The sequence below is a fragment of the Rattus rattus genome, chromosome 1, assembly GCF_011064425.1.
Source record: "Rattus rattus isolate New Zealand chromosome 1, Rrattus_CSIRO_v1, whole genome shotgun sequence".
Taxonomy (NCBI): domain Eukaryota; kingdom Metazoa; phylum Chordata; class Mammalia; order Rodentia; family Muridae; genus Rattus; species Rattus rattus.
This window is the reverse complement of record NC_046154.1, coordinates 135,487,089-135,512,997: the sequence shown is the minus strand read 5'-3', so window position 1 is coordinate 135,512,997 and position 25,909 is coordinate 135,487,089. Positions and strand designations below refer to the sequence as shown.

The 25,909-nt window shown below is 40.5% G+C and overlaps 1 protein-coding gene across 1 annotated transcript in view; it reads left to right on the top strand.

Annotated features, from left to right (window-relative positions):
- The first annotated feature begins 4,294 nt into the window (after positions 1 to 4,294).
- The window catches only part of Tox (thymocyte selection associated high mobility group box), a 151,086-nt gene continuing 129,471 nt past the window's right edge, over positions 4,295 to 25,909 (top strand). The window contains exons 1-2 of the mRNA XM_032906160.1: positions 4,295 to 4,360; positions 23,215 to 23,457. Coding sequence (XP_032762051.1) covers positions 4,310 to 4,360; positions 23,215 to 23,457 — 294 coding nt within the window. The 5' untranslated portion in view covers positions 4,295 to 4,309. The remainder of the gene's footprint in view (positions 4,361 to 23,214; positions 23,458 to 25,909) is intronic.

Here is a 25,909-nt window from a genome sequence, read left to right as displayed (position 1 = left end):
TGTATGTGTCTTAGAGGCCAGAGTCAACTTCATGTGTCCGTCAGATGCCATCCTCTTTACTGCTTGGACCTAGTCTCCCACTAAGAGTTGGTATTTACCAGTTAGGCTAAAAATTGTGAGCATTCCAGACTGAATGGGTTTTACGCTTGCATGCAAACACTCAACTGACTGAATTATCTCCCCCATACCTCATCCGAATTTAATCTACTGCAAACTTTGAATAAATCACCCTGAAGGCAGTGGTGAGGACTAGGGATGGAGCTCAATGGTAATGTGTTTGTGTAACGTCCAATGTCCTAGATGTCATCCAATGACAAAGCAAAAATTCGTCAAAACCTTCTCTGGAAATTGAATCTTCTTTCTCTTCTAAGACCATTCTCAGTTTATCTAGGAAAATAATTTGTTTAATGAAACAAGGATGATTTGTTAATTAGATAGTAAACCGTTTAAATAATCTAAAGCTGATTCAACCTTATGGGGCCCAAAGAAATACCATGGTGTATTCAGGTCACCCACTCTTGAGTGTAGTCCATTCCTCAGCACAATATCTGTCCAGAAACCCAGACCTACCCAGGGGAGCCCACAGGCTGGGCACGACTGACCTTTACTGATTGATGGGAGCAGTGAGCCCTAGGAAATACTTCCAAGTGTAGAAGGGAAGGAAGGCACATTGGAACTATGGAAGTGACTTGCAGGGTGTGGGTAGGCACAGAATGTAGCATAGTGGGAAAATGACTCTTCTAGCAAAACAGCAAAATAACTCTCCCAGCAAACTAGGCCCTACTCTGTAGAAAGCAAGTGCACACAAGAACCGAGTGTTTCTGTGTGTTATGCCCTCCAGAAATAATGCACACACACTTCATTCCTTTTTCTACCACTCTTCTCCTTATCTTTTTTCTTAAAAAAGATATTTCTGTACAGCCAAGGCTGGCCTCAAACTCAAGATCCTGATGTTTCTATCTCCTTCGTGCCAGGACAATAGATGTTTGCCAGTGTCCCTACCAAAGATATGATTCTAAAGAGTTCTGAACAGATGTTACCTGTGTTACTGTTCTCTGGAAAAATAAAGTCAACAGGAGAGATAGATAAGTAGAGATGGATGGATAGACAGACAGACAGACAGACAGACAGACAGACAGACAGATAGATAGATAGATAGTAGAGGGTGTGTGCATGTGTGTGTGTTTGGGTGAACAGATTAATTATAAAACATTAACATAGAGTTACAGAGACTGAATAATTCTAAATATACAATTAGAAAGCCAGAGCCTGGGGAAAGCTACTGATAGGCTTGAGACTTTACAAAAGTCAGTGCTTCAGTGAACCCTGAAGGCAGAAAAACATAGGGGTGACATTTTCTCACTGGATGGGAGAAATCAGGTCTTCAGTTGGTTGGATATGGCTCATGTGTATTGGGAACGGTCTGCTTTTTTTCAGTTTACCTATTCAAATGTGTTATCTAAAAGTAGTCTCAGGGACACGCCCCAGAAAACATTTTGCAAGGTATCTGTGTACCCCAAGGTCCAGTTTGTTTAACTGATAAAACGAGCCACCCTAGCCTACCCAGTCTTTTGAGCATCCAGTGTCATTCTGACAAACTTAGTACTAAAGACTCAGTTGTGGTGTGAAAAACATCACTCCTCAACATGATGGAAATTCTGAACCAGTATCTCACCATCATCAAAGATACAGGTTAAATTTCGGTAAACAGGTTGCCTGAAATGTTATGTACTGAATTTCACATTTTTTAAGATTTTGGAGTGTGTGTGTGTGTGTGTGTGTGTGTGTGTGTGTGTGTGTGTGTGTGTGCAAGAGAGAGAGGGGGAGATGTCCTAAATGTAAGCAAGACACTCACATTTATATATCTGTAATCAGAAGGCAATTTCATATACTATTTTTAGTGTGCCTGCATTATTTTGACTGCAGAAAGATGTGTGGAGTTCTGCATTTGTGACAACATAGTGGTGCTTAAAATGTCTTGAATTTTAAAGCAATTTGGCTTTCCAACTTTCAAATTAGGGACACTTAACCTGAACTGTCACCAGTCTGCATGAACACTGTTCCAGAATTAGTAATAACTCATCGTTATGACTCAGGATACGTTGTCCAGCCCTGTTGGTGAACGCATGTGCCAGTCAGCCTGGACTTACTCCCAGACATGCCTGGGAGAAGGGCATAACTCAGCCTCTAGTTAAACTGCTGTCTCTTCGTTTGCTCGTTTATACTACGCAAGTATTAATAATGGCATCTAACTGTCGATAGACTCAAACATTAAATTAATTAATGCATATCAGTATATATGTGTATAGGTAGAGGGGACACGGAATACACTAAAAAAGTTACAATGTCTGTAACTGCATACGTTTTACTTTGAAATGCTATTTCAGCCTTGGCTCAAAATTACTTAACTTTGGTACATTTCGAGGGAAAGTGTTCATCCAGAACGGTAACATGAACATATTCAATTAGCCTACAGTTTGGATAGACTAAAACCAAAACTTCAAAGCCTGAGCTGGCTTGAGACTGATGCCAAATTTAAAAACTGAGTTTGAGTAGATGATATAGAAAGTAACACATTCTAGAATATGCATGGACCACAGAACATCTGATTCACTCCACTACTTCTGCTCCGTCTAGTTTTAGTTTAAAAAAAAAGTGTCCATATTTTAAGTGGTTCTTTGGCACCTCAACATTAAAAACATTTGCAAACAAACCAGTGTACCCCACGGCAGGCCGTGCGGGAGATTCCCCATGAAGTTCTTTGTTTGGGTTTGAGCTGTTGGACATGTTGGGTGACTGGCGTTTAGGGGAAGGACACTTGATTGGTGGAGCTGTGGCCTGGGGTAAGTCACTAGGACTCAAGGTCCCGGAGCCTTGTGCTAATCTCTGAATTGTGCGAGCATGTTATTCAATAAAAGATCTTGTAACCACTTAGGTAGGTAGTAGGCATGACATGAACGGCTTTTATAAGGCGGTGCATGAAGAAAACCTTTCAGTATTTAAGGTGGGTCTGATGAGTTCTTCAGTGCTAGGAGGGGCCTCTTACCACCACAATTCACTATTGCCGACTAGAGTAGAGGCTCTGATATATCTGTGGACCTTCTTTAACCTTCTTATAGAGCTAGTAATCCTTACGGGGTGGAAGAGGGTGTCTCTAACTCACGGATTTCTGTTTGTGTATCATTTGGTGGTATGTAAAGATGTCCGTATCACCAAAAATTTGTACTTCTATCAAAGGTGGCTTTGTTTTGAAAAGTAGATTCACACATTTGCAAGTTCCTATGTCTGAAAAGCCTACCACAGAGAGTCTATCCAGACCTAGTTTTGAAGCTGTTTTTATCAGTCCATTTAATGATTAACTTGGGGGAAAAATTCTTCCTTAAACTAAAGAGGAGTGTTTTCCTCATTTCCCATTTACCAAGTGACTCAAGATGGAGGAGGATTAAGTCTCAATGGAGTGATTCAAAGCCAACGTTGCCAAGTGTGCTTTGCTGTGGTCAATGCTCTGGCTTGTTTGGCAGTTTTGCAACGGGGCTGCCTTGTGAATAGCCTCCTTCTCTCTGTTCCCAACTTGCAAATCTATGGGTCGATCTGTATGCCTTGGCCTGTTTGTATTCATTCTGTGCATTTGAATTTCTTCAGGAAGAGAAATTGGATCCTGGTACCTGTATGCTATTATTGGTGTTCTCACAGCTCGTTCTTAGTCATGACTCTGGTGGCACATGCTTCTTCGACTATCACTATCAATCTAAAATGGTTTTTAATCAGGAGGCTATTAGAGTGAAGCAAGCTTTAGTCCATTATGAAGCTCTGCACTTCTTCTTTTGTGAGAGCTAAACTCAGAATGCACGGAGCTGCGCCTCCTCGTATATTCCATTATGGTTTTTTTTCTTTCCCTTTCAGAAAGCGTGCCATTCATTTAATACTTCATTACAACCCAACTGCAGTATGTATACATGGCGTGCAAAATGAGCCATTTTGTTTTAAAACAGATTGCAGATGAAAGGAAACCATTCATTTCTTGCTTGCTTGCTGTAATTACTAGAGCACTAATTACTCCAAATCACTGACACGCGGGGTCAGGAACGATGACAACAGAAACATCAAAGGAAAGATATGGCTCTCTTACTAGAACAGATTTTTCATATTCTCAGCCCTGGTATTGTTTTATGGCTACTGTTTCCCAGGTTGATGGTGAGGGTTTGTTTTTTGTTTCTTTTTTTTTTTTTAAGAAAGAAAGAAAAACATACACGCAGTCAAGATGGCTCAATGTTTACTATTATTTCATTTGCAGTTTGACGGTGAGAACATGTATATGAGCATGACAGAGCCGAGCCAGGACTATGTGCCAGTCAGCCAGGTGGGTTAATTAATCTTCTCTGCCTTGTTTCAAATTGTAATTAAACAAATTCAAAGAGTTGCATTGCAAATGAGGAGCACTATCAGTAACTGCCGCAATCAGGAATAATCATAATTTATAAACAAAGCATTTAAGCCTTGTTTCCAGCTAATGAGATGGAGCTGATAAAATACCAGCCTTGGCATTTGTTGAAGGATGCTACCTTGCTTCCCCTCCAGAATGGCAAACAGCTGCTTTGCCAGCGTGAGCTTTCCTAAACAGTTGTGTTACCTTTAGGAAATAAAGTCTTTACAGGTGCAAGTTATTTGTGTTTCTGACTGCGGAGGAGTTTATCATGGAAAGCTACACACGCCACCAATAGCTTCAATTATCAGCCGTTTGGAGCGATTTCCAATTGCTGTGTTCATCACCGAGGCACTGTGGCTGGTGGCTCCTAGATGGCTGCTTTGGGGACTTTCTGGTAACAGGGGAGAGAGCAGCTTTTAGACCCCAGAGCATAAGCATGACTGAAACCTTTCAAGGGCACCTTTGTGTCCATTTCCTGGGAAGGGCTGACAAGGTATTTCATCATGAGAACTGACAGCAAAAAGGAGACCGAGAATGTAAACGGTTACATTTATAAAAGTAAATGCTTGCCTATTTATTTTTAGATACTTAAAACCTGGCCCCCTAATCCAGAGAGGGCAGTTAAAGCAAAATTATAACTGCCCCAGGGTGCCGGGATAACATAGAATATCAGAACACTATAAGCAAAAATAAATAAGCGAATAGATGAGAGGAGGGAGAGTTCACGGGAGCAATTTGTGGACATGAACCTATTTTTTTTCCTCAATAGTAAAAATGACATTTGCCTGGAATTTCACATACCAGCCACTGAAAGCATAAACTCCCAGGTAGTAGTTTTCAGTGCCTATTTATCAGCCCAAGTTGGTCTGGTCACTGAGAGGAAAGGGGTGCAAAGGGGCTACATAGGAAAACATTTTCTTTCACAGTGGTTGACAGAAAACTCAATCTAGTGCATATAATAGGAGGTCTCTCTATGAGCAAATATCTCCAGCTTAACTAAAAACAGGCAGGCACACATCTCCATGGACTCAGCATCCATTTAGAAGGCATTGCGACCACTGCCTTGGTGCCTGGACACTCCACTGTATCATTCAAGCATAAAGGTTACCATGAAGTTCAAAGGCCGGGAGTCTGCCTTCTTCCATTTGCGTTGAGAAGATCTGTGTAGGAACCAGTCTGAAAGGGAAGCTTTCTTTGCATGTAGAATTTTTCCTTTACTAAATTCATTCTGCTGAGCACCCTCCAGGACCCATAGGTAGTTCTGAATAGGACTGTTTGATTAAAAAATGAAAAATGTTACTATTAATTTGCTTCTAACCATCAATCCCAAAACTGTACTGACAAGTTTAGTATTACTATTAGATTAAAGCCACCCGGTACCGTCTCTTTCGGGCCTTTAGGGTTTTGAAGTGTGAGGGCTAATTGAATTTGTTTGAAACAGTAGAAACACAAACTCAATAAATGATTACAGTTATGAAGCAGCTGCTCACTCACAGAGAATCATTATGTCTGTTTTAAAGAGTTTTGGATAAAGAATGGCAACTTCAGAATCTATGCATCTAAGCGATTCAGCTCCTTAGATTTCTAAATTCGACTACAGTGTGGAATATTAATACCCTACTAAAATCAAACAAGCCACATTGTTCTTCTTAATATTTCTGCTAGGAGTTCCTAAGAATGTTTCCAATAGAATGACTGTTTATGATGAAGGAAGAAAAGAGACCTAAATAATTTTGTGCTTTCTAAAGATATGGCAGCTTTGTGGGCCAGGAGCAAGGTACCTTTTAATTTTATTTTAGGTTTATCTTAAAATAATGTGTTCAAATGATTTTAGAATGAGTTGTCTTAAAAATTAGACTAAGTAAGAGAATACCTACCCTGGAGGCAAATAAACTTCACAAATTACCCAAGTCAAATGGCCCCTGCTAAATTTTACACTGAACATTCTTTCTGTTTCCTGCGATACACGGTGCTCAAGAATTCATTGCCTAGTGTTCTTTTTGGCGATTTTAATCAACGTATCCTTTAGGCGATCATAAATACGATCTCTGCCATACGTAGGGAAGAAAGGAGTTTTGTTCTGTTTCCTAACATCAAACAGCTGCATAGCTTAGTGGGTCCAGGACAAGTTGCTTCATGGCATCCGTCAACATTGTAATTCCTGTTTAGTTCTCAACTCCGTGCCTGCTGTGGGACTTACAGACCACGTTGCTAAGTAGCAGCATATGGAACAGTGCTGTTGCCGCGATGCTTCTGCAAGCGAGTAGCATAATCCTGAACTTGAGATGATTTTTATAGAAAGCCTAGGCTGGAGCTGCTCCAGAAACGAAAGTACACTGTAAAAATTAATGATATTCTTTTAGACAGTCTCCAAGGGCTCTTTGCCCTATCTACTGAGAGCATTCTCTACCTCTTAAGCTAGTGTATACAGACCCTTAAATGTTTCTGCATATGGCTTGGTAATTGATAGGCAGATTTTAAATTGAAAACACCACCCATAATAAGACTGACAAGTATGTAATAAAAGCCCATAACATTGCCACTGCGCCCTGGCACCATGCTTGGAAAACTGACTATTTTCTACTCTAACAGCTGTAACTGTTCTGGGCACTCAGGACTTGGATTTAAACACTCACTCTCTCACTTGTTTTAACCCTGAATATAATCATCTTACTCCATGCAATGCAATATTTCTTTGTGTGTGTGTGTGTCCAAGCCCTGTCTGAAGGGACCATGTTGTGGAGATCTGGCTTGTCCAGTTTGAGAGAAGCTGTGAAGAGACTAAAAGAGAGTCAGATGAGAAGGGGACAGAGGTCCACAGCCTTCTTGCTATGTTTGAGTGAGAACAGAGTTAGACTAAGAAACAAAGGGACAGATATGTTGAAAGAATAAGTCTGCGGACCTACCATGCAACATGAAGACTGTTGTTAACATATTTGAGATTCCTCCCAAAGCAGTAGATGACGTTCAAGCCACACACCAAGACAAGGGCTCCTCTGTGATGACAGCCATGTTTGCCTGCTTCACTGTACTAACCATTTTATTATGTCTATATACTCCACTTGCACTGGGTATTTTGACTAGATACAACAAAATTTAACTAAAAATTATTTAGACTGCTATGGCAGAATGCATGGCAAGGTGGTAGGAAACAGGGCTCCCTGCCTGAGCTGGTAACCCCCAGACCTTCCTTGGTTTTATCAGATCCACCGTCAGTGGAGCCCTCCTTACCGTTCGTCATGGTAAGCTCTTCTCTCTGGCTCCCAGCAGCACTGCAGTACCTCACCACAGTTCCTTAGATGTGTCCTATATTAAGATGGTTGTGACCCTCTTGTACTAAGTGCATCACAGGGACAGGTGTCGTTTGGTTTTCTCCATGCATGACTTCTGTGGGCCCTGAGATAGTCTATCCTTGGATACACACTCTTGCTTCCCATTCCTTCTTCTTCCGTGGACATTTCTGGCACATTCCTTTTCACATTGCCTCTCCATCTGCCTCTGCTCCCTGCTGTCCAGTCCTAGTCCTTGTCTTGCTCCTGGTTCATAGACGTAGGAGATCTGTTCCTTCAGGAATAGGTCTGTGTGAAAAGGTAGGGAAGAATGGGTCATTATTTATGCAGGGAATAGTCCATTGCTGGAGGTATTTCTGATATTCATTAATGGAAAATTTTATATTTTGTGGTTGAAAAAAACTTTGAGAAATTACATTTTCCATGACCTTTGCCTTGACTATACTAATTTTTTTCTATTTGATTGTCCCATTCCCATCTCCCCATTCTGCTTCCAGCACCCCTCCTTTTTTATTGGATATTTTTTAGTTACATTTCAAATGTTATTCCCTTTTCTAGTTTCCCATCCATAAACACTCTATTCTATCCCTCCTCCCTCTGCTTCTATGAGGGTGTTCCCCCACCTATCCACCACTTCCGGCCTCCCCGCCCTGACATTCCCTTACACTGGGGCATCAAGCCTTGGCAGGACCAAGGGCTTCTCCTCCCTTTGGTGACCAACAAGGCCATCCTCTGCTACATATGCAGCTGAAGCCATGGGTCTGGCCATGTGTACTCTTTAGATGGTGATTTAGTCCCGGGGGTTCTGGTTGGTTGATATTGTTGTTCTTATGGGGTTGCAAACCCCTTCAGCTCCTTCAATCCTTTCTCTAACTCCTCCATTGGGGACCCATTCTTAGTTCAATGGTTGGCTATGAGCATCTGTATTTGTCATGCTCTGGCAGAGCCTCTCAGGGGACAGTTATATCAGGCTCCTGTGTGCATGTACTTCTTGGCATCAGCAATATTGTCTGGGTTTGGTGGCTGTACATGGGCTGGATCCCCAGGCAGGGCAGTCTCTGGATGGCCTTTCCTTCAGTCTCTGCACAAGACTTTGTCTTTGTTGCTGCTTCTAAGAAGGACTGAAGCATCTGCACTTTGGTCGTCCTTCTTCTTGAGCTTCATGTGGACTGTGGATTGTATCTTGGGTAATCCAAGGCTTGGAACTCTTATCCACTTATCAGAGAGTGCATACCATGTGTGTTTTTTTGGTGATTGAGTTACCTCACTCAGGATGATATCTTCTAGTTCCATCCATTTGCCTAAGAATTTCATAAAGTCATTGTTTTTAATAGCTGAGTAGTACTCCATTGTGTAAATGTACCACATTTTCTGTATCCATTCCTCTGTTGAGGGAAATCTGGGTTCTTCCCAGCTTCTGGATATTGTGGATATTATAAGACTGCTATGAACATAGTGGAGCATGTGTCCTTGTTATATGTTGGAGGATATTTTGGGTATATGCCCAGGAGTGGTATAGCTGGGTCCTCAGGCAGTACTATGTCCAATTTCCAGTACCTCTTCTTGTACCTTTCTTCTTCCTTTCCGTCTGTTGTCCTCCTCTCTGGGGATGGTTATCCTCAGTTTAAATGTGTTGTTTGTATTAACTTAGAGCATCACAGCACACCCTAAAAGTTAGAATCCATACTTAAGATCATACTGTATATTCTTCTCAGTGTGTGCTCCATTTTCTCTCTGCCTCCTTCCAACCTCTAATGTGCATCTGGATTCTGTTTCATATCTTCTACTAAAGGTTCACAGTCTCAAGCAAATGGTAAATTCTGTGCTTTACATGGCCGTCTCCAGAGGTCCCAATGTCACCCTCATTTTCTTCTGCACAGTGGTCCTATCTTGAAGGGACCACCTTTAGGAAATAGGGCAAATTGTGAAATCCTTAGTCCATAGGGGACACAGTCTTACTGTGGATTGTGAGACCGTGACCCCTTCTCTCTCTTGATTCCACTTCCCATCTAGGAGGCCCACCACCAGCCTAAAGCAAAGGGGCTGAAACTTGACTGAAACCTGTTTGAAACTTGTAAAAGTCTGAAGCAAAACAGACCTTCCCTTTGTAAGATAATTGCCTCAGATACTTCTTCATTCAGGAAGCTAATCAATAACAATAAAGTAAAATGGTTCTGTCCTCCTCCAGCCCTAAGAAGTACTGGCTCAAACTTCTTACACTTTATTTAAACTACAAATAAAAATCCAGGAGCATGAATACATGTGGGAACACTCTCCTATGAGTTTCATCATTGCTTTCTGATTCATCTGGGAACTTGTCCCTGGTAGCAGTAGACTTCACCTTACCAGTTCATCATTTGGTGATGCTTGCCCTCTGACTTTCTTACACACCAAACTTTCTAACACATCACCTGATCAGTGAGCACAGTCCTGTGGGGATATCTTCATTGCTCAAGCTGTACTTGATCCCAGGTAGTCTTGACTCCACATTTGATATTTCTTCTTTCAACCAAACCATTCTTCTTCTTGTCACCATCCCTCAAGAGTTCATCCTACCTGCTCATTTTGCTCACCTGTCTACTTCTCCTCACTGTAACTGAGAGGTGGACTTCAAGGTCTTGCAGGGCATCATGTCTTTCATGTGGAGAGGCAGGCTTGCTACTCTATGGCACACGTACTCTCAGAGTCTTCCCTATGTGGCTGTTGAGTCCTAAATGGTGGGAACTTTTTGCTCTTCTTTCTCTCTAGGCTTCATGTACCTAGGGCTGTTTGAATCATAGGGTCTACAGCACTATTTATTGTATGATAAGTAACACATACATATTGTGTGTGTTTTTGTCTCTTTGGTTTTCTGATACTTCCGTTCCCATGGATTCTCAATTTTGCCTTACTAAAATGCAGCATACCTCGTATTACTTGGTTTATTGTAGTATTACTGTCTGGGTGATAAACCAAGACACATTTAATCTGAGGTGCCAGTGCCCCCTACTCCTGGGAGAGTCATTTCAAGAACAGGACATGCAGTGTTAATATGGTAATCAGCTAAATAATAACTGGAATTATCATCACAGCAACTTGCTGCTGTTTATGGTAAGCAATCCAACATCAGTGGGACCCCTTGGCTCTCCAAGTTCAGTTTTGCACCAATGTTTTCCCAAATCTATTCTAAGAATTACATTCTAAAATTTCTAAGCATGCTGATGACTCTATTTTGTAATTATATGTTTTCCTAATGAGAACATGCTGTTGATCAGAGTGTAAAAGGGGTATGGTAAAAAACAGCCCTGGAAGGGGTTGTGTTTTTAAGAGTATTTTTAAATTTTTTAAAAAAATTCTCTTTATCATGGGCCATAAAATATCCATGATCTTGGCATAAATTTGAGCCATGGATTAGACCGATTGCTTTTAGATTGGTTCCTTTTGGAAAATTTTCAGGAGTAAAGTTAAGCTGACTTTTTGACCATTGGCCCAATAAAATGATGAAGCCACATGTATCAAGTAATCTAGTTAGCCCAACAGAGTCTGGAATCTTAACAAGCACAGACTAGTTACTCAAACCAGTCTTCAGAATAACATTCAAATGATTACTGCGCGGTCCCTGAGGTATTCATTACAGACAAAATTGCTCCTGTTGCCTCGCATACAAGCTGAGTTTTCAATGGGAAGTGAAAGGAGGCCTGGAAAAATAGGCCACCTAATTAAGTTAAACTACTCTAGCATTTGGCTTGACATCTTCATTACTCAAAATTTAAAAGATGCTTCACTTGAACACACAAGTTACTATTGTTTATGTTGTTTTCTTCCTAAATTGGCTTTTTACAGGGAAGTCTGTTTTTCTGCATTATATCTTGAAATAGCTCACATATTTCTTCCACTTTATGAAAATGTCTTAATGGTTGTATGGAGACTGAATACAGGCACCATCCAAATAGATATTTTTGAGCACATGTTCATTAAGCCCACATCAGTCTTCCTGCATATTTTCTGCATCATTTAGGTACCAGTGTGGTTAAACTTAAATTTATTGTTATTATTAATTGTTATTATTATATCTTATTATTATTCCATAGGCCGTTAACTCTGTTAATTACAAATGACTATCTACGTGTGAAATACAAATTTCTTTAAAAATGTAGATAGACCATAAAATGGAGACTGAAATCCATTCGTGTTTCATCCCTGCCAGCAGAGCTATTTCAGGAACATTTTAAAACATAAACACATGTGAATCTCACCATTCCTGATTGCCAGTTTCTACTCATTGACACTAATGAGGCTGCTGACAGGTTAAATGTTGTGTATCATATACATTTCCAAGCGGTGGGATTTGTGAACATAAGACTCATTTTTTACTCTCAGAAAATGAATGTTGGTTGCTGGGCATGCCCAAGCATTTCATTATAGTGGTCTAATAGTGTGTTTTTTCAGGCATTAGGGAAATGCATCTCAGCAATAAAAATTATAAAAACATGTGAATGGAGCAGCATCTGTGGTAAAAGCAGATCCTGGAAATGCCAAGCTCCCTTTGGAGCTTGCTTTATTCAGTGGGAAGACCACTAGAGACTGCAAGCCACTCGGGCAGCGAGGGGAGGTGTGTGTAGATCACAGCGGGCCAGCACAACTAGCATTTCATACATTTTCCAACCGATTCTTTTTCACGATTATATTTTGAATTTCTTTGCCTTTAACACATGGAGGAGTAGGACCTTTGGCTAAAACGTGTCTTTATAATGCACTATATTTTGGGGCACTCATAATAAACCTGTCACCAGGGAAATGCCTAAAACCGTAGTGGCATTTCGGTCTCAGAACACTACTATGCTGAGTCATGATGCACATGTGTACCAACTCTGTTACCAAGGCAATCAAAGTTTGTTCTAAACAGTCACTAAAATCTTAATATGTCAAGCAGAAATGTTTGTGCTCAATTTTGATATAAGAAGAATGCCATGGCCCGAGGGCATTTTTCCACTCACCCCAAGGCTCTGACACTTTCTGGTGTCTCTTCATCTGTCACCTCAAACACCTTTCAGAAGTGTCAAGTTTCCCTGAGAGGTTTCAGTCCTTGGGTTTGGAAACAGAACCAGCTAGACTTCCCAGAAACTCAAAGAGGTTTCACTTTAATTTATATTTATTTCTGTATTTTCTATGCTTCGTCTGACCTATGTTACTTAATAGTCTAGATAGGAAATGTATTTGGTGGCATTAGTTGGAGTGTGCCCTCCGTGCTGCTCTTCCTTCCCATCAGTTCTAGGGTTTGATCCTGTCAGCTGGACAGCTAAACAAGTGACCAAGTGACTTGGCCTTGTGACTCAGAGGCTTCTCCAGATCTCTGAGGGTCAGAGGTCAAGACCAACACTGAAGGCCTTTCTGAACACAGCTGAAAAGAGCTCTTCAAGAGCTGCGCCTACCGTGAGTTCTCACTTCCGAAAATCATAAAGCAGAAAGCCTCTGGAGGCCATGAGAGTGAGGGGTGGCCCTTCCACACGGCAGTCACCTTTCAGGAAGTTGAAAGGAACTCATCCATACTGAAAATGGAGACTGCTAAAGCAGGTCTCAGCAGCTTCCTAGCTTCCTTGCTCCTATGAAGGCAGTTTGGTGGGCAAGTCGCTGTTCCGATTGGCCTCTCTGTGAGAAGCCAGTCATAGAAGTCCGCCATCTTATTCAGTCGCTATCTTCCTTCATTCGTCTGCCACTTATTTCTTATGCCCTGAACTTCACTAGGACATTCGTGCTTGCTGGACCTTGAAGTCAGGATGTCCTTTCATCCTGTCAAGGATGAATTAGAGTCTTAAGAACGAAAGAGACTGCCAGCTATGGCTCTCTCCCAGCGAACTGAGCAACAGCTTTACCAGCAACTCCTTCAGTCCTTCCTACCACGCAAGGACTCAGATGGATCGAGTGATGTGGGGAACACTGAAAAGTCAATTTCACAGGGAACTCTTTGCGCTTGGGAAAATCTAAAGCCCACGTGATCCTAACTCATTGTTGGATGATGCTTAATTTTATTAATTTTATTTTAAAACTTTGTTGCATGTTGGCATCCTGACCTCAGTCCTTCCCTGGATTAAAAGAGCTGTACAATGTCACATGCATAGGGATGCTTTGAGAGAGAGTAGGTTGAACCAAATAAGGCCATAAATAGATGAACTTTTTTTAGCTGCAAAGTCAGCAAAGCTGTGTATTTTTCATATATTTCTATGAGGCAGCATCTGGATTGGTTGATCAATGGTGGTGAGTTCTTCTTCATCCTCACTAGACATACAGTGTCTACCCCATTACAGCTGTGCACTGTGGACGAGGCAGGCACAGACACACTGAAGCATTTGATTGTTTTAGACATACTTAGGAACAGGAGAAGTACAAAGTTTTTTTTTTTTAATTTATTAAGTTGACAAAACACATTAGGTTTCAACACACTATTTTAAACATGAAATTTTCTTGGCATTCTGTGATTCCATTTAAGGATAAACATAGAACTCTAGAATATTCTCCTAAGGAAATAAATGGATATGATTCACCACAGTGACTCATAGCAGGAAAACTGGAAACAGTTTAAATATTCAAAATGTAAACTCAAAATAAATTAGAGGACAATGAAATAATATACATATATTTAAACAATGGTCTAGATAGTACTCATCAGTATTGATCATTATAAATGAAAAGGTTAAATTACAGAGAGTTTAATAAATAGAGTTTTCAAGTGTTGACCTGCTGCTGCTGGACCAAGGGCATCACCCATGCTGGACCAGGACATCACCCATGCTGGACCAGGGCATCACCCATGCTGGACCAGGACATCACCCAGAGCCTTACAATCTTCCATTTTCCTTCTCACACCAATGATAACTTCTTCTGTATAGCTTTGAGATGTGAAACAAAAAAACAAAGTATTAGTTGACATTAAGAGGTGATCTGATCTTGGTGTCTGATGTTCCTGTCTCCTAAATCAGACACCTGCGATAGGATATTTCTTATTAAAAATGAAAACAAAGGGTCAGCATGAAATTTCAAGTACTCAATAAAGAGGCTCTAGAAAAGGAAAAAAAACCATTTCAGAACTGTTCTCCTTTTTCAAAACTTCATTTACTTGGGTTATTTATGAAATAAGACATTTTATAAAACAAGATCTCACAGGCTTTGGCCTGCCTTCCTTACTACCTAGGTGGCAGAAGAAGTACAATGTTGTCTGGAAACCAGTTAGTTCTTGATTTTGTTTTCCCTTATTTATGACGACTAGGCTCCATGCTTGGATTTAAAATGTCTATGGACACTCATACAGAATTCTAAGTCATACTGGGGGGAAGCAATCCTCTTCCTCATTCCGAGATCATTAATGAACAATGGCAAAAGAAGCCCTTTACTGCTGGTGACAGCTATGAGACACAGGCAACCATGCCCCATGCACATCTGGTGTAAGTACTGGCCTCATCACTCCCAGATGCTTGAAGCTTCAGTTTATTAGACCTGACCCCAGCTCTTCTTGTCCTAGCTCCTGTATTCTCTGGGTATGTGTGAAGTGATCCCATTTTCTGGTTTCATGCAACCTGATTTCTTATAACCGAGCTTTGATCTTCTACAGATATTCTAGTAGAAGCCAGATCTGAGCTCATACCCCCATTTGTTTTGATTAGTGAGGCTGGCCTTGACCATAAAGACCTTGCTTTGAGCCTTGTTTCTGCTGCGTATTCAGGCCTGGGTTCACACCACAGTCCTTCTTTGTTGCATTTGAGCAAGAATGTCTGATCTTCAGGCTGTATAATCTGTGTAATCTGCTAATAGCAACACTTCAAACTTCAAGCTCCGTGTACTTTCCCTTCCTGGATCACCTCGTTTGACATTTAAAGCACGTGGTCTTTATAGGGAGGGGGCTTGGATTTCTTTTTCTATCTCCAGTTCGTTCTCTCCTACAAACTGTTTTTTAACACTTTGTAGCTCGAGTGACTGTTTACAGAATGTCTTAAACATAGTAGGCATTCAACATTTCTATACTAAATGAGCATGAACTGTTTTTTAGCAAGGTTCTAAAAATTAATGAGCACAAATAATATAAATGTTATGCTTTGTACCCCAAATTTTATTTTGATAACTATTGGTTGAAAAATTAGTACATTGTGTGTTTTTAAATGAAGATGATTTATTGCTATTGTCTAGCATGTGAAGAAAGACAAAAAAAAAATTGTTTTCAGGATCATTGGCTTGAGCACATCAACGGCACTGTTGGACAATTCTTGCTGAGTGTTAAGATGATTTATGGAACAGACCAAAGCTTTGCACAGTAATACATTATAGTCTCAAGCTATCAACCCTTGTTCATGCAGAGACAAAAGAATCAGAAAAAGATCAGACTCTGAAGGTCTTCTCAAAAGAAATTAGAGATTGAATTGATGCTGTTCAAAGCCTTCGGGGAAAATCACCTCGGCAATGCAATGTCTTAACTTCACAAAGTATATGGAGAGTACTTACAGGTTTTATTGTTGCTGTTCTTGTTGGTTACTTTTTTCCTGTAAATTTCTCAGCTCACTTTGATTTTCATTGAGTTATTTCCTCAACAATGCTCAGTAATCGAAGATAAAACATGTTTAAACATTGGCATATTTCTGTCCTTGACTTCCAGGAACTACATTACAGATTAAAAATTAAGGCATTCTGTATATGCTTGATGGCAGTAGTATTTATTTATCTTTCAAATAAAGACTTATATGAGAACCATATTTTACAGCACTATAACTACAGCCATATTTTTAGCGTTTGCATGACTGCATGAGTCCATCACATAATTTTAAAGATGTGTACAAGATGCTATCTTTTGAATCCTCTGAGTTATGGGACTTCTTGTCACCAAAGATTGAATGCAGTGCATAATGATTGCAATATGTGGTAGGGATCCACAAAATATAGTGCCCCACTGGTAGAGGATTAGATTTTGAAAAGAGGAGAAAAGACAAAAGCTGGAAGACACTCTGTATTATTTGTTTCTGGTCAGCATGAATTAACTCTCTAGTTGGATGATATGAAAACCTGAATTCTCTGCAGTCAAAAAAAAAAAAAGGAAGTAAGTGCAATTAACATTCCACTTGCAGATGCAATAATATGGACTGGGAATACAAAATAAAGACCAAGCTATGGCAAAGGAAATGGGACTGCAGAAGGAGAAAATAATGTAAACAGGATACTGGGAACATGGAATATGTAAGGCAGAGGTGTTCAAGAAGTGAGTACCTATACAATTAAAGAGGAAAGAGGAAGTGAATACCTATGCAATTCAACAGGAAATGAATACCTATGCAACTCAACAGGAAGTGGGTACCTATGCACTTAAACAGAAAATGAGTACCTATGCAATTAAACAGGAAGTGAGTACCTATGCAATTAAACAGAAATTGAGTATCTATGCAATCAAACAGTCAGGAGAATGAGACCTTCCAGAAATTAGGTGAGAACTTTCTTCTCTGTCTCACTGAAATGAGAGTTGGAGAAGGCTACACATGTGGGGTGGAGATTGGCTTTACTGAAATGGCTGAAAAGACCTTCAAGCAGACCAATCCCCTGGATTTTTCCTAACCCTAGTCTCTTCGTAGAATTGAACCCTTTCCTTAGCAATTTGCCTCTGTACCAAAATTTTTCCTGGGAAGGTCCCCAATCCCCGGCCCCTGACTTGCCCCTCATCCAGGACATGCTAACCATAATACTAGTAATATATTGTTTGTATATAATTAACATGGTCATTTTGGCTCACAAATTTCTTCATCTTTTGGCTTGGATGCGGACTCTGCAGGACCAGGCTGCATGGCTGCAAGCTCCTTAAGGAGTCAAGTCATTGGCCTTTACCCAGTGAGTCAATCCCAGCATTCAGTCTCCTTTGCACACTCTGTTCCCTATTATTTTATTCTTCCATCTAAAGCATGCAGTTTAGGGACTGAGTAGAAGGTTCAGTCAGCAGAGTGCTCGTCTCACAAGCATGATGCCTTGCGTCCAATCCCCAGCCCACCCAGAGGCTGGATGCAGTTACCTGTGCCTGTATTCCTAGAGCTGGGAAGGCAGAGCCCAGAGAAAAACCGGAACTCACTGGCTAAACAGCCAACTCAATAGGTAAACTCTAAGTTTAATGAGAGACCTTGTTTCAAAAAATAAGGTGGAGAGGCTAGAGAGATGGCTCAGCAGTTAAGAGCACTGGCAGCTCTAGCAGAGGATCCAGGATCAGTTCCTACCACCCATGTGACAACTAACAATCTTCTGTAACTCCAGTCCCAGGGCATCTGACGCCATCTTCCAGCCTGCCCTGGCAATGCTGGCACGTGTTACACAAACATTCCTGCAGGCAAAACACCCATACACATAAACTAAAAATAATAAATGTCTGTGTTTAAGGTAGAGAAGAATTGAGGGAAACACCCAACATTGATCATCGCCCTCTATGCATCACCTCTGGCCTATATCATACACACACATACATCACCAGTGAGCACGCACACAAGCATCCATGCACACATGCCAGCACACAGAAATGAAAAGGAAGATAAGCTAAGTGTGAAACTTGATCTTGGCTGTTTGTGGAATAATTAAGTACATTGTGTATAAATATACTTTTTTTTCCACTATCAGGTCTTACCAATGGCAAATAAATGGAAATTCCTATACAATCTCGTTTTATTGAATATGCAGTCCCTCGAGGATTGTCTAAAAGTGCTTATCCTTAGACATGACACAGTCTAATCTAACACAGTATAAATCCATTTAACAACACTTTATCAGGCACATTTTTATCTGGAGAATACATATTATTGGGATTTAAATGTATGCTGTAAATGCTCTTCAGAACTCTATGAATTGAGTTTTAAAACAGGCTAAAGAGCAGTAGAAAACTTGTGTCAGAAACCAAGCTGTTACCTTCTCTTAAGACCCTAGATGAGACTTGTCTGTTGGGCTGAGCAGCTGCCAGTCTGTTCAGAATGCTGTGAACGCTCTCAAGAGTCACCGACGTAATCACTAGCAGGCTTGCAACCAGTCCACTTCTCACCAGAGAGCCATGTGGCGCCTTATAGGTGAAGTTGTGCAAATACCACCTTTTTCCCGTTTTAAGAAAATGAGTTGTAATAGTTATGGCCTCTTATTTACAACTATAAACTTACTCTCTTGAGGGAGGTAATACTTTTAAGTTGCTATTTTAGAGCTTCAAACAACCCTCGGCAGCCTGTTTACCGGTTTTCCAGAATTAACCAAGCCGCAGGCCAGCACACCCTGCCCACCCAAACTTGAGGGTGCTTGGTTTCTACAGGGCACAGGGAAGCCCAGCACCCACATCACCATGAGAGTTCCTCACGTTTATATACAAAGACGAACCTGCGACTCAGGGGAGTTTTGAATTCTTCTGTGGCACTGATCATTGTGTATATATGTAGATTAGCTGTGATCTTGATTAGTTTGTGTGCCTGTTTCCAGCTTACCTTTTAGTGAAGTAATCCTTACCAGTTAAAAGAAAAGTGCAGGAATGCATTTGGCCCCACTGTCCATAAGCACTCTCTTCTATTCATAGAGATAGTTACCAGTGACTTCCACATTTGCTGAGGACAAGGGAGGCCAATGGCTTAGATTTTGGCCTCTGATAAATCAAGAAGCAAGTACCACCTTGAAATTCTGTGCCTATCCTACACCATATTCTGTAGCAGGCCCCAGCCCAGGGGAGCCCCCTAGAACACAGGGTAAACTTTTTTGCAACCTCTATTTCAATTCTTGAAAAGTGGTGCTTTTTGTCTTATAGGAATACGGAGACCTTTTAAAAAGAATCACATATGCCATCTTTGTTTCTGGGAGTGTTTGAAAATGGTGGATTGCTCAAAATACAGGTCACAATGGTTGGAGAAAATAAGTGGGAACCAAAAGGAGCCTATCAGTGAGAAAGTGCCACATCTGGTCCTGTGTCAACACTGGGGCTTTACCTTAGTCTTCTCAGGCTGATCCTTTTGGAGTGTTCTGTTGCTTTGATCAGACTCTTTACTCCTTTCCCCAGACCCCAACTGAGGATGAGGCATTGGGGACTTGTCATGAGCTGACCTCAGGATCCCAAATTGTTGCTCTGGGTGCCCTCATGAGACACGGAGAATTAGCTGCCCACAGCTCTGAGCGCCAGAGGATCTTAAACTCTGCATTATGAGTCATTTGGGTAATGAAGGGATAGTTGGGAAACTATGTCAGGGTCAGGTCAGCAGTCACAGGACAATTCAGACTCCTTTGTCCAGCCTCCTGGGTCTGACGTACCCATCACTCTTCTTACAGGACACTTTAGCTGTTTGGCACCCTGTGAGGTAATAACTGTTACCTTCTGTGTTATGAACTGGCCATGGTAGTTTGGGAATATAATGATTTAAGCCTGTGAAATAACTGTGATATATCCTCAGAGTTCATGCTTTTAAAGGTCCAGTTTAGCATTCATGAATGAATGAATGAATGGAAGGGTAAATGAATTTGGCAATTCTCTCTTTTAATCATTCAACTTAAGGAAATTTCTAAAAAGCCTTTTCTCGTGGAATGAGAATAAGTATAGAGTCACACCCTATTCTCCCCCCAAACTGGGAACTGGATATAATATAAACCTCACTTATTAAATACATACCAAGTAAAGTCTTGAAAATCAGATTATACCTGCCATGTCATATAGAAGCCTCTATTGGATAATAATTTATTTGCATATTTTTAAAAAGCTAGGAATTAGTCTGCGATTGAACTTTTTAAACGGCTTGGACATTTTGACATTCAAACAATTAGCCGTAGGTCTTTTACAGGCATTACTTACTCTCTAAGAGGCTCGTGGCAAATAACCACATTGTGACTTCTAATGGAAGGAACAGGAACTGCTAAGTAACCTTCTGTTGTTAAAATTCTTGACCCACATAACTATGCGTTGCCAGTTACGTTGCAGAGTCTGTGGTTTGGGCATGTAATTGTATGGATTAAATAACCTTAATGTGTAATTACATGAAAATAAACCACGTAGCTTAGCTAAACTGCAGCACAATTGTTATCACCCAATGTAAAGTGATACCAATTAAACCTTCCTTTAAAATACCACAAAATAAGACTTAACTGCTGAAGAAACTCTAGGATGGAAAGTCGTGGTCCACCAGGGTGAAATATCCCTTAGTATTTTCGCAGGGTTAATAGCACTTCTGAAATTAAAACCATCTTTCTCCTTTACCACTGTATTAGTTTGGATTATTTAGGAAAGTCTCAAACAGGCACTGATTAATGCCTTAAAAGCACTGTAGCAAGGGTGACCTGGAGAAGGGCAGTAAGCGGGATATAAAGGAGGTAAAAATAAATAAATAAAAACAATAGCTTGCCAATAAAATAAAATAACAATCAGCTGTGTTGGCAGAAAGACAGCCTGTGAATTCTTGTGCGTATGTGAATTAAATATTTAATCAGTAGGTAGGCACTGTGACAGAATTTAGGACAAGGGACATCCGACGTTGGTGGCCATGATTCTGAAACTATGAAGTTTTGTGAAATGAAGACATTTTGTATCATTCAGCCTGGTAAAAATGATAGCAATTAGTCATGGGGCTCCAGTACTCCAGTCTTTCATCTGCAAGGCGCTAGGTTTGATCACAACAACGGAAAAGAGATAGAAATGACTTCTGCTATCTTCTGTTCATTCCATAGACATGGAATAGCGATCACCAAGTAACTTTTTCTCATCAGCAAAAGGAGGAATAACAGCCACACACACACAAAGCAGTGATAATTTTTGAATAAAGACAAGATAGTAAGCAGGCCTTCGCATTACTCTATATGAGATAGGAGTGGCTAAGTGTACGCTCCTATCTACTTCTTCATTGGGCCTTTTGTGCCTCATAATGAATTCTCTTACAAGGAACTTCAAGCTGAGGTCTGGATGCCCAGAGTAATCAAATATACTTTTGACACAGGTCACTAACATGTTTTTCTGTCAAAAATAATTATACTATTCATAAAAGATTTTGGTAAAGGATAACTAAGCTTTTAGAGCAGTTGGCTTTTTTTAACAAAAGGTTGTATATTTAAGAGAAATTAACCGTGAGGAGAATGCAGTCTTTCCCTCATAGACTTCAGATGATACCTACGCATTCTTCTTCAGGACGACCTTCAGGCTTCAGCTGTTCCAAGTAGCTCTCCGTTTAACTGTGCCTTCTGACGGCACCTAAACAAATATATCAGAACTCATTCAACATTTAGCAAGTGTAAGTTGAAGATTTTCTTTCTGTTAGACAAATAGACTCCATCTGGAAAAAATAACCTCAGGCATTTGGACAGGGAGGCATAAAGCTTGTTGGCTGAACACTCAATGAACAGCCAACACTACTTTCTTTGGCTCCTACCCTTTGCCTGCTCACTGGGTTTCAAATTCTGCACACTGTAACAGGCACTGTACATTGAGACAAGAGAATCTTTGTTACCCGTGCACACAAACACTGAAGGCCCCTGGAATTTGAAAGATTGACTTGCAAGAGTAATCTGGGCCAAAATGTTTCTTTTTATATCATGACACCTGTTTAACAGAATAAGTTCTTTCTGCCCCTGCATAATGATTGCTACAATGTTTGTTCAGCTCCTTCTAACGTTTTCAACTTTTCCCATAGTCCCTCCTTAAGCAGCCTTGTCTTCATATAATCTAGCTTTTCTCCTTCTTTTCTTCCTCTTTTCAAGCTAGTTTATAAAAGAAAAGTCTCTGATATGTTAATGCTATGTATCTTACTCATTAACTTTTATTTCACTATTGGTATTATATAATATTAATATTGTTTGTGTCTTTCACTGTGGAAGGGACTGAACTTAAACAGTTGCAGTGTTAGGAGCCTATGGGGGAAATTCAAATAAATGTTTACAGAAGTCATGAAAGCAATCTTCGCTTTTATTTTGATGATAAAATGTTAATGGCAAAATTAGCATCTAATAGCATTTTAAAACTCCCCAAACTTTCAGTGAGCACACCCTCAGGCACAGGCTTAACTTTCTTTTTAAGTAATAACTTTTTTCTTAATTACAAGCAGATAGGTTTTTCAAACGGAAAAGCAACTGCCCCAGACTTCTGGAATTCATTTTGACTACATCCCACAATTGTAGCAGTAGGGAGTCTTATGAAACATGTTTGATCAAACAATTTTATAAATTGCCTTCCTTCCCTACAATTCTTGTTGAAAAAAAAAAAGGTATTCAGCTAGGTTAATACTCTAGAAAATGTTAATGGGATCTTTGAAATCCGTTTGAGTTCAACTTCCTAGGAAAAGAAAGCCGTGTAACAGAAGCAGGTTTGGTACCCAAAGCAGATGTCTCACGAGTATGAGCATTTTCTTCCAAACATAAAGAGACAACGCACAACGGTGATCCCAGGGTTTGAATGTCCTAGCCAAATCTGTCATGCTGCTGGTAGACATTTCCATCAGGCCACTGAGTCCCTGGGTTTGGATGACAAACAAGTGGATGCTAATTACCCTCTGTATCACTCTGTCTTTTCAGTCCTACCCTGGCCCAAGTCTGGAAAGTGAAGACTTTAACATCCCACCCATTACTCCTCCCTCACTCCCTGACCACTCTCTGGTGCACCTGAATGAGGTGGAGTCCGGTTACCACTCTCTGTGTCACCCCATGAACCACAATGGCCTGCTTCCGTTCCATCCACAAAACATGGACCTGCCAGAGATCACCGTGTCCAACATGCTGGGCCAGGATGGCACACTGCTCTCCAATTCCATCTCTGTGGTAAGGATGGGCATATCTTATTGTTGTGGGCGTGAACGTCGCAGGTAAAACAAGGGTTGGCGCCATTCAACAGTCTGTCAATTTTGTCAATGGCCTTCTACACCCAGAGTGAAGTTTTAGCTATAGCGAGCAATGACCTTGTAGATATTGTAAATTCCTTACGTCATTTTTAGTTTCATATTTAAGCCAGTGAATTACTTGCGTGATCACTCATGGTTGTCAGAGTAATAAAACCTGTTAATGACACTGTTAGAAAAAAACAGGTTGCAAGATTTCAGGTAAAAGGTGTCTATGAGTAGTATTATTTCTAGTGATATGTTGGGTTGCTAGCCAGTTAAATGCCTGCTGTTGCCCTCAATGTTGTCTTTTGCTCTCTGAAGTCCTACAGACTTACTTGTGGGTTTTTATTTGTCTGTTTGGCTTTTTTCCCCTCTTCTGTTGTGGAAGTAGAATTCTGTTGATTGAAATGATCTCCATTAAGATGTCCCAGTCGGTGGGACTTTCTGTTACTTTGAGGTGTCTAAAGATGAAGAATTTATCGCCTAGAAAATTAGCAACAAGCCACGTTCCCAGACCCTGCTGACAGAATCTGGGCACCTTCATTTCTAAGGAGCATCTCATAGTTGAGAAACTCTGGCTTATCAAAAATGTGTTCATTTTTCATTGTCATCTACAAAACTTTGCTCTATAGAGCCTAGGGAGGACTTGGACCATGGTACCAAGCCTACCTCAAAGGCTAACAGTGCTTTTCATTCCTGCTCCTTGGCTTTCATGGAGCATTCCATGTCATTGTTCACCATTGTCATTTTCCTGTCACTAAACAGCACTACCACAGATTCACAAGGAATGGACCAATAAGCTTGTTGCTGAGTTCTGAAAGTGTTCCATATCACTCAGTGTGCATTAGCCTGGTGTGCATACAATTCTCTCCATGTTGTACAGCTTCCTTAGAGCTTTTCTGGTAACCATGAATATAAGGGATTGGGATGAATACAAGGAGAGTCAAAAGACACCTCATTATGGCTTTCTGGGAGACACAGTGGATAAGACTCAACTCAGCCTCTGTATGTATGGACAAGAGAGGAAAACTCATTTGTAGCAGTGTTAGAGGTTTGACGTGACACCATCACCAGCATTGTCTAGATTATAGTCCTCCTCGAAATTGAATTTGAATATTTAAAAATACATGCAAATATGTAAGTCTGAAAAAATATATGCCAGCAGCATCTTTTAAAGGTTTTTATTTATGTGTGCATGCATTTATTTTTATGAGTATGGGTACTTTCCTGCCCACATGCCTGTGCATGCTGTGTGGGAAGTGCCTAAGGAGGGCAGAAGAGGGCATCAGATCTCCTGGGCCTGTTGTTAGAAGAGCAATTTTGCTTTCTTTAATTTTTGCAATCTTGACATAAGCCACATGTATCTGATGGCCATTATCTGGTACGGATCTAGTGAGTGATATGATTAAATCTGTGGGTGTTTTCCAACCTAGCATTGCAATAAAAAAAAGTGGATATTAAAGTGAAATTCATTGCCTCTGTGGGAATCTTCCTGGATGGACTCTAAGACTCATGATTTCCTAGACTCTAATGTCATAATACTAGTTTTATAAAGTTGTAAGTACCAAAGGCTGTCTTTTGTCTGCAATTGAAACTGAAAAACCTTTTTAGTTATTGCTTTACCCTGTCACGTGCTGTTTACCATAGTCCACCTGTCTGAAAGGCTCAAACGATAGATTAACAAGAACCACGGTGCCTTAGCCACTTACAAACATCTGAAGATAGTTTCGAAAATGAGAGAGAAATACAAATAATTACAGTCCAAGAGAAGATCAACACGTCTACATGTATTGACCATATATACTCAGTAGTAATTTCTACTGTACAGAACACACACACACACACACACACACACACACACACACACACACACACACACAATCACTTTCTTTGAAAAAGACTGTGTATAAGACTACCTCTATGCCCCATCCTACTTTTTGGTAAAAACTAAGGTTCTATCCAAAGATCTTAGCTCCTGCTCCTGGTTTATAGCTTGTGAAACTATAGAACACAGAACATGTGTTCAGCAAAGCATCACAGAGGACCCCCCTCCTCCCAAACACATAAAGCCCTCATGCGACAAACAGAAAATTCATGGATATATTAAATGAAAAGAAAGCACACCATTCAGCATCACACAGGTGAACACGTGTTGCGAAGCATCCCAGAGAACCCCATATGGTCTGCAAACTTCATATGCCAACTAGAAAAATCCTTTTAAAATGAAGTGAAGCAACAACACACCACTTTAGTAGGTTTGCCATGCTCGGAAATAACATTCCCACGTAACAGAAGCTTTGGTTAAAGATGCTAATAGCTGCAGAAATCAGATACAGTGGGCTTCACAAACCTGTTCCTGTGTGGCTCCTTTGGAAAGTTTAAAATGTGTGACA